Source organism: Semicossyphus pulcher, unplaced genomic scaffold (assembly GCF_022749685.1).
Source record: "Semicossyphus pulcher isolate SPU_LCO1_2020_fin unplaced genomic scaffold, fSemPul1.0.p SCAF_19, whole genome shotgun sequence".
NCBI classification, from domain to species: domain Eukaryota; kingdom Metazoa; phylum Chordata; class Actinopteri; order Labriformes; family Labridae; genus Semicossyphus; species Semicossyphus pulcher.
In genome coordinates this window covers 15,595,638-15,607,465 of record NW_027211692.1, presented here as the reverse complement: position 1 = coordinate 15,607,465, position 11,828 = coordinate 15,595,638, and the positions used below count along the sequence as shown (strand labels likewise).

The 11,828-nt window shown below is 40.7% G+C and overlaps 2 protein-coding genes across 2 annotated transcripts; one reads left to right on the top strand and one right to left on the bottom strand.

The window, feature by feature from the left end:
* The first annotated feature begins 389 nt into the window (after window positions 1-389).
* LOC138596999 (protein NipSnap homolog 2-like) lies at window positions 390-8,196 on the top strand. Its single transcript, XM_069668502.1, has 10 exons — window positions 390-487; window positions 1,168-1,307; window positions 1,397-1,442; window positions 1,763-1,857; window positions 2,360-2,430; window positions 2,544-2,684; window positions 4,139-4,170; window positions 5,472-5,566; window positions 6,868-6,951; window positions 7,139-8,196. The coding sequence occupies exons 1-10, from the start codon at window positions 396-398 to the stop codon at window positions 7,201-7,203; spliced, it is 861 nt and encodes a 286-aa protein (XP_069524603.1). The 5' UTR covers window positions 390-395; the 3' UTR covers window positions 7,204-8,196.
* On the bottom strand, window positions 8,077-10,901 carry psph (phosphoserine phosphatase). The gene is made up of 6 exons (XM_069668503.1): window positions 10,814-10,901; window positions 9,918-10,061; window positions 9,659-9,793; window positions 9,110-9,255; window positions 8,839-8,987; window positions 8,077-8,728 (listed from the first exon to the last, which is right to left on the bottom strand). The coding sequence occupies exons 1-6, from the start codon at window positions 10,855-10,857 to the stop codon at window positions 8,618-8,620; spliced, it is 729 nt and encodes a 242-aa protein (XP_069524604.1). The 5' UTR covers window positions 10,858-10,901; the 3' UTR covers window positions 8,077-8,617.
* Between the last annotated feature and the right edge of the window lie 927 nt (window positions 10,902-11,828).

Here is an 11,828-nt window from a genome sequence, read left to right as displayed (position 1 = left end):
TTATTTACATCTTAGGTTATACCACTTTGTGTTTAGAGGTTTATGAGGATACAACTCAACATACTCAACCGTACGTGCAGGATGTATTTATTACATATGATGGGTATATTCCATTTTATGGCCTTTTCACAGTCACAGTATGAAAAGCACACGTGTCAAAAATAAAATGAGTAATAAATTACATATATCTTCTTTCTTAGTTACCATAGTCCTTTCTATGATTATGCTATTTATAATTATCCTCTTAACTTTTCTTCCCCCGAATCTTACCTGGTTGTTGAAATATTCTTCCTTTACTCCCATGTGGACGGCTGTGCCCTGGTCTTTAGTTGTGAGCGCTGCCACCTGGTGGTCAGATGTGGTAACTGCGTCCGTTTGCATTAGCACCGTTGAAGATGGCGACTGGAGTCCTTCACAGAGTCAGCGGTGGCCTGGGTCGGGCTAAAAGCAAGGCCCAGTCGGCCGGACAGCTCGTCTTGTTGAGCAGGTGGGGTAGACATCAGTGTTTACGCTCAGCAGTCATGTCTGTGGTGTTTGTAGTTATCTGCTGCTTAATTTGTTTCCGTGTGTTTCTAAAGTGGCGACGATGAGCTCGGGCAAGCTAGCCCGTTCACTGCTAGCCAGTCCTCAGTGGCCTTCAGGATGAACTTACATGAAAGCTAGCTACACCTTCACATTGATTATCACGGGATAGTAAAGGGCAAATCTGTGTGTATTTGCAGGTGAAGGGGAAAGAATACAAGTTTCTGTCATCTTTTTTAAATCAGCATCTCAAATGCTCAAGGTCAATAAGATACTTTACTGTAAAACCTGATGTAGCTGTTTATGCATTGCAAATAGATTGTAAATTAGATAGATGCAGTGAGTCATGCACCGTTAGATACAATGACCTACTGTATTTCATTTACTTTAATATCACAATGTGCATATTTTAAGCATTAGAAGTACTGACATGTCAAGCCCAGTCTGTGTTGTGACTCAGTACTGTATACTCTTGTAAAAGAAAAGCTGCAAACCTGATATTTACTGTGCATATCTGCCCATGTAAAGATCAAATATTTCTGTGTGTGCAAAACTAAACATGCACCAATGATACATAAGTATCATAGAAATAAATAAATCAGAATTTATTGTCTGTCCAATTTTGTGTCTCATCTGTGTTTGCAGAGGCTTTGGGGCATCAAGCAGCAAAAGCAGACAGGACAGCTGGTTTAAGTCACTGTTTGTGAGGAAAGTTGATCCCAGGAAAGATGCACACTCCAACCTACTGACCAAAAACGAGGAGAGTAACCTGTACAAAATTCAGTGTAAGTTGCCCTCACAATATATGTGCTTTGAATCTAACCATGAAACCTAAAAAATAATTAATTTATTTTAAATCTAATTTTCTTTTCAGTCCATAATGTCAAGCCAGAGTGCCTGGATGCTTACAACAAACTCAAGTAAGTGTTATTGATATAACTGTCCATGCTGCACACTGTTATTAACTTGTAGTTAAACAAATGTTACAGTAGTAGTAGTAGTATGAGGCCCGGACAACTTAGTACACTGTTGTTCCGTGTTCAGTCTATTCCTGTGAGGTGATTGACGAGCTGGCATGACTTCAGGCCTTCACAGATGAACTTTGCTCATGCCTAAGATGACTGCCCGTAGTTAGGGGCTAATTTAGGACTGGCAACATGACAGAGAAGACACATGAGCAGAAAACGTGTCAAACTTACCTTTAGCATTTGTTTCAGTCAAGTGTTTTATTCTTTTACAGTGAGGATCTTTTGCCCTCCATCCATGCTGATAAGTACTACCCCTGTGAGCTGGTGGGCACCTGGAATACCTGGTATGGAGAACAAGACCAGGCTGGTAGGATTAATATTATCAACTCACAAAAAGATCTGTGGTGTGTAAAGTTTGCAAATCAGCTGAAAAGTTTCGGAGAACAACCCGTTTGTTTTATGGCAGACCAGACGTGTATGTGTATAAATACTGTCAATGTAGAGTGCTATTGTGCTACCTTTATATGACCATTTCTGTTTCTGAGGATCAGTCTATCTCTGTCTACTACTGTACTCCAACAAACAGACTCATCTATTAAGCCTAATAAAGCCTGTACAGACTAATGAAATGCTTTTAAATTCACATGGTGTAGCCAGCTAAATGTCATTATTTATCAGGATGTAGTTTATTAGTTTTTTGACTATTAGAAAAATAAGAAGTTTCTCATGGACATATAGAGATCAATTAATACCTGCCATGTGGTGATTCAATCCAAAGGGATTTTTTTTATCACATGATTAATGACCTTTATTTGAATCGATTTGTTTGTTGTTTGTGTGATGTGATCATATTATTTCTTTTTTCCCAGTTCATCTCTGGCGTTACAGAGGTGGGTACCCGGCTCTTACAGAGGTGATGAACAAGCTTAAGCAGAACAAGGTAAAGACATCTTGTTTGTAATACTTGGATTTAGTGCTTTAGCAGTGTGCTTATACTAGAGTACATCCATCCGTCGAAGCAAAGCGCATTGATCGGTGTCCGTCTATTGGCAGGAATTCACAGCGTACAGGAAGGAGCGCGGTAAGATGCTGATGTCTCGCAGAAATCAGCTCCTGCTCGAGTTCAGCTTCTGGAACGAGCCCATTCCCAGAGAGGGACCCAACATCTACGAGCTCAGGTCCTACCAGCTCAGGGTGAGTTACACAACACAGAGTTTGTAATGATGAGCCATTAGCTGTGCTATAGGTGCCTGAAAATGTGAAGCCAAACCTAATGCCTGACTTGGCCCACACCGCTGCTTTGCAACACATAATCTGCAACATCACCAACAATCGTAACACTGTATGGTTGAAAGCTAATCAGAGCTAATGGTCTCGTTCAAAATTGTCAGGTTGGAAATGTAGACTTAAGTCCCCAAGTTTTTTTAGATGATCAATCGGTATATTGTCGTTGTATTTCGGATTCTGCTCTGAGCCATTGCTTGCAGAACACCAGCTTTGACTGACAGTGGCTTTTTCCAGGGGCGAATTGCTCTTTTAAGTCAGGGTCAAGGTATTAATACAACCAGAATCGACTTTTTAACCTGTACAGAATGCAACACCATCAACCTTTAGACTCTTTATTTTGGAGAAGGAAAAAATCCCCCAAACCCCTGTAAATGGAAGGGACACCATCGGTACTACATCTGTTGTGTGTGCACCGTAGACAGAGAAGTTAGTGTGGAGCATAAAGGAGTCCTGACAGTTAACAGCATGACCTGCAGGGCCTGTTTCCTGTTTATTGTCTGATGTTTTAACTTATTCATTGTGATAGGAATCACAGAGATAATCAAATTAAGTTTTGTAATGTTTGTCCAGGGAAAGTTCTCTGATCATCACTTTTGGCATCATCACAACCTCACCACTGTGTTGCTTACAAGGAGCTTCCCCAGTGTAATTAAAGTCTTACTTTAACTTGTGGGCGGCTCCACTGCAGCAGCTGGGGGCTTCAGGGCTGTAAGTCACCTTCACACTGTTTTTGCAGAAAGTGACAGCATTACTCTTTCTGTTTTCCTCCCTCACGTTTATCCATTTACCTTCCCAGTCACATGCTTTGCATCTGTGACCTCTAATTGACCTCCACCCGCCTGTAATATACGTCTGAATGGAACTCCTGCTAAAGCAGTCACGTTTGTGTTGTTTTTCCAGTGTATCACTACACAAACAGTCTGTATCTTCTCACAGACTCATTGATTACATTAGGAATCCAGTGGTGCCAGATTTCATCCTGGATCAATGGTTGTATTGAAATTCTCAATACACATCAGCTTCTGCAGATTAAGGCTTTATTTCTAATCTGACGGCCAAACTCTCCCTGGATCAGCGCTCCCTGTGATGAATGCAAGCTCTTATCCTTCATTACAGACTGGGATTACATCCCAGAGACAGCAGGGTGTTTGTTGTTTTAAGCACCAGAGAATGATTGAAGAAGCCTTCGGGTGTGGCTGTTATTGCGGCTTGTCTTCTGAATGACAGAATACCTGTGCTGTGTCTTTACCATGTGTTTGTGTTCATGTGTTTGCTCTGGATAAAAGAGAAATTAGTGTGGTATCAATCTATCTTTTTTTTTTTTTTAATGGAAATAAGTGTTTTTCTTTTCTCTCTTCCAGCCAGGAACCATGATCGAGTGGGGTAATTACTGGTAAGGCGGCCTGAATTCGCTTGATTCACTGAACTGTACTTACAGAACCGTTGAACTACATGAAACCTTCCTCATCACGCTGTCATTAATAAGAGCTATTCCTCAGAGAGGCTCCATTTCAAAGCTAGACTGTCACGCTCTCAAGCCAAGAGTGAAATTCAAGAGGAATATAATGCGCGCTACAAATGTGAGCGCACAATAGTTCAGTAAAAATGAGCCTGAAAAGATTCACTACTCCAGCTGACGGAGCCAAAAGGTCAAAGTTTATCAGTTTTTTGGGCAATGCAGTTGATTGCAATTGATTTAAAGGAAGACGTGAGGTTTTTTTTCTCCTTTGATTGCACCGTATCACATTTCCGTCTTTGTACTTGTCTGACCAGTTTCTATTTGTTTTCTTGTTGCTAAATCAGCCGGATTACATGGCACAATTTGACTTAAACCTTTGGCAGCTGTAAACGATGGCCCCGGTGTTACTGAAATGTCGTTACACTGTCAACTCTTCTTTTTCCAGCCATCACAATTGTGGCTTTCCTAACTGCCATGTGCATGATTTTACATGTAAATACGGCTTAAAACATTTGAATATCGTCCATGCTTTTCTGATTTGAGGCTCCGCATTTTTTCATCTTCATAATAAAGCAGATTTAAGAAAGAAAATAATTATGATTGATTAAAGTTCAATCTATGACAAGGTTAATTTTTCCTAAAGCTTTGTTTCTTTTCTTATGTTTGCATTTACGCAGCCTTTATTTGAACAAACCTCTAACGTCATGCACATAATGCCAGCAAAGCAATTTAAGGCAATTTCAATACAATTGGTGTATTTGAGGTCTAAGGCTCAAATGTCTTCAAGTTACAAAAACATGAAGACCTCAGTCTTTATCGTTTTGAATCCAGGCGGTGATTACGCTTTGAATAAGTGCATGTTTGCTTTTAGGGAAGAGATGATGTATTTAAAGTCTTACACTAACACCAGCCCAATCACTTCACATGAACTTGGCAGGCGTTAGGATTCATAAACGTGTACAGCTAACTAATGTTGTCACATCTTATGTTTGGATGACATGTTTCAGTAGAGATCAAAGCCACGGAAGACCAACTGTAAGAAAACAGATCGATTTTGTAAATTAAAAACAGTCCAAATTTAATCAGAAGGTTAAAAATAAAGTCTTAGATTATGTTGAAATCCCTGTTTGAAGAATGCTAAAGTGTCTTGCGTGTGCAGGCCTGCTCTTGTTATGCCAGATGAAGCCTTGGTGTGTTTTGGCCTGCGTTGTGACTGAAGTTGTTCTTGTCCGCAGGGCTCGGGCCATCGGATACCGCCAGCACAACAGAGAAGCTGTGGGAGGGTTTTTCTCACAGATCGGCAACCTCTACATGGTTCATCACCTCTGGGGTACGGTCACACACCAGCTCTATGCCAAATCACACTCTGACAGTGTCCCTGTGTAGAGAGGCAGTGTAGGGGGACTGTTGTTAGCTGTTAGAAGTCATCTTAAACTCTCTTAAGAAAACTTTTGTAGAGAATTTGTCATTATTTTCTAAAATTGAGACTTAAAGCTGCACTATAACATGATTTTTTTTAACCTACAAAGTGTCAAATGTCCTAGTGTAACTTGAACTGGGTGCCTACTTTGTAGTTAAAGGAGAAATTCACCTCTGGAAAAAGCCACTGTCAGTCAAAGCTGGTGTTCTCTGTAATCAATAGAAGCAGTAATATTTAAAATTGGCGCCATAGCCGTGGAGAAAGTTGTAAAAACAGCTTGTGGTTTCACCAATTCTACATTCCTACAACACCCAGCGTGCATTGCGCCCCTCCCTCTGAAAGGAACGGCCCAGCAAGAGACACTGGAGTGAAATACTGTTTTCGCTGCAGGCAATGGTTCAGAGCGGTACAGAATCCGAAATACGACGAGAATATACTGCTGGATAGTCTTTAAAATAAGACATGACATTGGAGGCAGGCGTCCTAGATTGAGGAATTGTAGTTTAGCGAGCTCCCTGGCCTCCGCTCGATGACGTGTTTTACTTAGTCTGGCGGAGGTTTTCCGGGTCCCATTGGACAAGCGGATAGCGTCCTCCAAAGGCACAGAGCGAAATTGCTTTTTTTCTAACATAATGGCTTTATCTCCCCATAATAGCACTGAGGTTGAAAATCGGCGAACTGGCCCTTTAAGAACCCCAACAGAGTTTATAACATGTTCCTCTTTGCTCTACAAGCGTTTTTGCTCTTCAGCTCTTTGTTTAGATTTTTCTGGTGCACGTCTTTCAGAGAAGTTAGTGTGGAGCATCTCTCATATGCGTTTCCAGCAGACAACTGCTGCCTGCAAGAAAGCTCTGATAAACCCACTACCTGTCCAGCACTAAACAGCTGACAAAGTTAGCGTCTACCTGGTGAACATAATGCAGCTGCTTAAGAGCCAGACTTTCCCTCTGGGAGATGGTGGAGACCAAAAAAGAGCCAAAAGGAGCCTGAATAATGGACCTAGATTCCTTAGTTGGACACTAAATGTGACTCTAAATGATTGTACCTGCGATCAGTGCGACGAGGACTGTAGCCTCTGTATATGGGGCGCCATCTCTACCAACTGAGCTAAACCAGCGCCCCAGCAACCAGATTTTTGAAAGTGAAAATAATTGCAGTGCTAAATCTTGCTAAACAGCTACTAAAATGAATGCTCACTTTATTGATAACAGCTTACAAAGACCTTCAGTCCAGAGAAGACACGAGGAGTGGGGCCTGGCAGCAGGAGGGCTGGGACGAGGTGGTGTATTACACAGGTGAGCAAAGAGAGAAATCCTCACCTTAACTAAAAATGGTGCTGTAAACTAACAGATGTGACTTTTTGACTCTTGATTTGTCTTAATTGTTTTGAGTAGCAACAAATCAAGCTTGTAGTCACATTTAGAGCTTGATTAATGTAAACCCACTTTCAGAGAAGCCGTCTGTGTTTCATCTCTTTTCCAGTTCCCCTCATTCAGCATATGGATTCCAGGATCATGATCCCGACAAAGGCTTCCCCGCTGCAGTGAAAAGAGAAGCTGGCTGGGAGGTTACATAGAGTGGCACCCTTTCGAATGTTACATACTTCAAGAGCATCACCATCATGGTTTTAATCTCCTGTCAGTGCTGCCAATCTACATCCCTTCTCTGTTCTTGTCTCTCCTTTATTACTTCAAGATGCCACTAGGACAGAGGGGGGGCACCATTAACTCCCATGTAACTAAAATTAAAATACTCCAAGCCACTTACAGCCCCTGAAGACACACAACTCCTTTTATTGTTCTGGTTCTGGAGCAGGATGAGTAAATTTGGCCAATTTAAACCTCCTGATGGTCGTTACGTCCGACGTCTCGTGCCACTGAGAGCTCATCTCTAAGTTTAGAACCAACCAAAGTTACTTGAAAAGACGAGCAGCTGTGTGGTGTGAAGACAACTGCTGAGGCTCACTGCACAGTGCAGTAGCTGTTTATTTATTTAATGTAAATTAGACATTTGTTTGAAGTGTACTGATTAGTGGCCACTTAGATGTAAGCCATGTTAATGCTGAGTGAAGAGAGAAGCCTCTGTATAATACTGAAAACTATAAAGTCTGACACAGTGTGAAATGTAAACCTCTTTATTTTATATTTGACCTCAAGCTTTTTTCTTGCAAACGTCTCCTTTCAGTTGTTTTTTCTGGATGTTCCTCAGTTTCCTGTCATGGTAATGTTGCTGTTTCATGGTGCTGTGTTTGTATCTATGGCTTCTACTTTTGTTTGACGACACGCCTGGTTTTAAAAACGGTTTTTATCCAAGGTATTTTAAAGAGGCATAACTATCGTGTATGATAAACCCTGGAAACAAGCGTTACCTATGAGCGGCTGAGTGAATCCGGCACAACAGTTGTGCTGCTGTATATTGAATTATCAGAGTTATTGTCAGAGGAAGCATGTTTATCTCGTCTTTTTCTTCCTCGGTTCATTGAGGATGGTGTCAGAGGGAAGGACAAGAACGCCACGACAGATTAAAGCAGTTCAAACAAATATATGACAGCATGTTTCTTTGTTTAATGCTGACGCCCTTTACACACTTATTGACATGTCTGGTTACAGCTCTTAGCATCCATTCAGAATTAAAACATCTATTGCTCATTGCACTTGCCTTTATATGCAGGAATTCTATTCGCTCATCTTAATACTTAGATGGAAAAAAAGTGCAAAAACATCTAAAACAATCTTCTTAACCAAGACATAGACAGTGTTTGGTTGTTAGTTTAGTATTTTCTACTATAAAAATCAACAGGGTGACGATGCCATGAAGGTAAAATTGGTCTCCCTAGTATAAACATTTTCAATCATTATAAAAATCTATTTAGAGTTAAAGGAAAATGTGCACCATGAGAGGCACACCCTTAGGTGCAATAATAAAAAAGGTTAAAATTAGTACAGTACTATTTTAGCATCTCTAAATCTTCTCCAGCTCCTTTAGCAGCTCCCCGAAACTTGTGACGTACCACGAAGACCCCGCCTTAACCTGTTGCCTGATGACGTTTCCTCCAAAGCCAATGAAAGCACTCTGAGGACAAAAGACATGGCATGGTCACCACACTGTAGCTCAGATTTCAATAATCCATAATAGCCACCTTTCCAAAATTCACAGTGTATTGAGTCATAAGAAACACTCACAGCAGGAGGACAGGCCTCTAGATCAGTGGCTCCATCTCCGATCATCACCACAGTCTTAAAGCCGTACTGCTCCTTCAGCATGTTGATGACCTTCCCTTTTCCTCCGCTCTCAGCTGTGGGCTGACTCTCATCAAAGCCAGCGTACTCTCCTGAGAAAACGCACAAATACAATCTAAACTTGACATGAAGGAAAAGATTTGATTTAGACACTCATACCATGCTCCACTTCACATCACATAAAAGTCACAAACAGTCTGCCTCCAGCACTTACCATTGAAGTAGAACTTGAGCCGGTTGGCGTAGACGTGATGCAGAGGAATGTTTAGCTGAGTGGCCACATGTTCAACAATGCAGCGGAAGCCGCCTGAGATGAGGAAAACCTTGATGTTGCGCTGGTGCAGACGGTCAATAAGCTCCCTGATTGAAGATGAACACCCATGTTTAAAACACTTAGATGGATGCAGTTTTGTATGCAGGGCAGGAGTGATATCTCATTTAAACTAAAGGGCCACATCTTCATGTAAGCTCCTACGTAAATGCATAAGAAAGCAGGAGAGGCTTGACATGCACAGAACTGCCTGCCATGTCAGCAACTATGATAGTTAAACACAGAGAGCCCATTTATACTCATAATGAATCATGTATTTTTATCCCCATTCATAAACCAGATTCAGAGATCCTAATTCCCATTCTAAAACTATGTTTAAGCTGTCTTGATTTTTAACCCTCCGTTTTGGTTTTCTTAAATTCCCACAAATCAATATGGGGTCATTTGAATTACAGGCATTACTGAGATAAGCTGGAATTGTCACACACTCACCTGATACCTGGAGTCAGCTGGGGTGGGTGATCTGTTATAAGTTTGTTCACTTGTTCTCTGGAGCACCGGATGATGGAGAGACGCTCGGTCAGGGCGGTTTTAAATGTCATGGAGCCACCCATAGCTTTGCGAGTCCTGAAATGTGAAAATAGAAAAAAGATCGCTTTACATTTAAGTGAAAAAAAACCCAATCATACCAAAAAGGTGACTTTTTCAGTGTATATTTTGCTCATTTCATCAGATGTTTAAGTACACATACATTTCAGTGACTGCATCCCCCACACCACAAAACTTGGCAAGTTCATCTATGCCTTCCTCTTTGATAACTGTGCTGTCCACATCGAAACAGACAGCCTCTGCTCGCCGGAAGAGTTCCTTTGTCTGTGAGAGTGAAGCCATCATGCTGGGAAAAACAAAAGTAAACAGTGTGAGACAATTAAAAACTGAATTTCAAGTACATACAACTCTGATGGAACTTCTTTGATACTATATGCATTAGAAGAAATGTTAAAGTCATCTAAAAGTCATTAGCAGGGTCACGAGCTGAATTGGTTGGTTTCACGTGAGGTCTGTGATTTTTGCTCTGCAGCTCCATGATTTCATTGTGTAACTAAGCCTTGTATGCAGTGGATGTCTTCTATCCAGTGGAGCAGTAAATACATCCATTGAATAAAATACCTATGTGCAAACCTTTCTGCATCAATGGAGCTTTTCTCAAATAAACACGTGCCCCGGCCCGGTCGCGAGAGACAAATACGTTACATAAAGTCTGCCTACATGAAACATATAAGAGGCCGATATGGACATCCTCTGCACGTATTGCGTCACCCCGCAAGCACACTACAGAGGACCGGGGATGGCGAGGAACACTGGAAACAAACATTAAGACGATGAAACTCGGTCAAATGAGCTGCTTCTGTTGTGTCTCTAACTGCAACAAACGACGGACACTACAGTATTTTTTATGTTACAAATAATCGTTAGCCTGTTCTGAGATTATGTTATTTACCTGTCCGGTGCAGTGCCTCTCGTGTGAATATAGCGCTTCACACACGCTCTATTTAACACCGACCGTGGAGAAATTACTCAAGCAGCAGAACGAGGCTAATGTCTTAAAAAGCAACAAAAACGTTCAAGTTAAACTGTGGTACTTACCGGTAAGAGCAGCGTTGATAAGGCACTAATAGCAGCTTCAGCATTAGCCGACCCCTCAATGGGTTCACCGATGAGGAAAAGAAGCACCAAGTGATGGACCAATCAGAGGGAAGCCGGTGAGGGACCGCCCACTATCTGCTGGCTTCATTCCATGACGACATCAACTGCTAATTTATGCTATCTAAACGGTAGCATTGTGCCGTTTACTTAGTTATCCTACTTAAAATAATTATATTAAAGTAGGTTTGCTGATATTAAAGGAGAGGAGACGTGACTTTTAAAAGCTCATTGACTCCAGCCAAGGAGTCAGAGGAGACTCGTGTTTCCTTTTTTAAAAACATTTTTTTTTAGAATCAGCTTTATTGGTAACATTTTTACACATAGAAGGAATTTGACTTTGGTTTTGGTTGCTGCACAGAACACTTAGAAAGAAAACAGAAACGAACATAGAACTAAAAGAAGACAACAAAGACAAAATATAAGTAAAAATAATCTTAGACTAGTCTATGTAAATATGCAAAATGAATGACCAATAGATAAATATATATGAAATGGCCATTACAATGTCTAAATACCGATACTTTATAAGTGATGGATGAAATTGCGAAGATATTTAGCTACATGGTAAAAATGACTTGTATTTGCACTATAAAATATATGAAGTTTATTTACAGTGGATGTCTAGTGTTCCAATGTTTTTGTTTTGGGACAGTTTCTGACTTATATTGTTTACATTGCACTATTTTTAACTTTATACTGTAATCTTTTTGCATTCAGCAATATCCTGCACATCTGTACAGCTTTTAATTACACCTGCAGTACATACTTTGAATTATACGTATTGTTTTTTATATTTTTATTCTTATTGCCTATTTTTTATCTCATTCTATTGAAGTCTATTACTTATTTTCATTCTAGTTCTGTGTTCATTGTTCTGCACCAAAACACCTGTAAACCTACTTGGCAAATAAACCCAGATTCTGATTCTGACTTATGTTTGCTGTTCATCATAGTA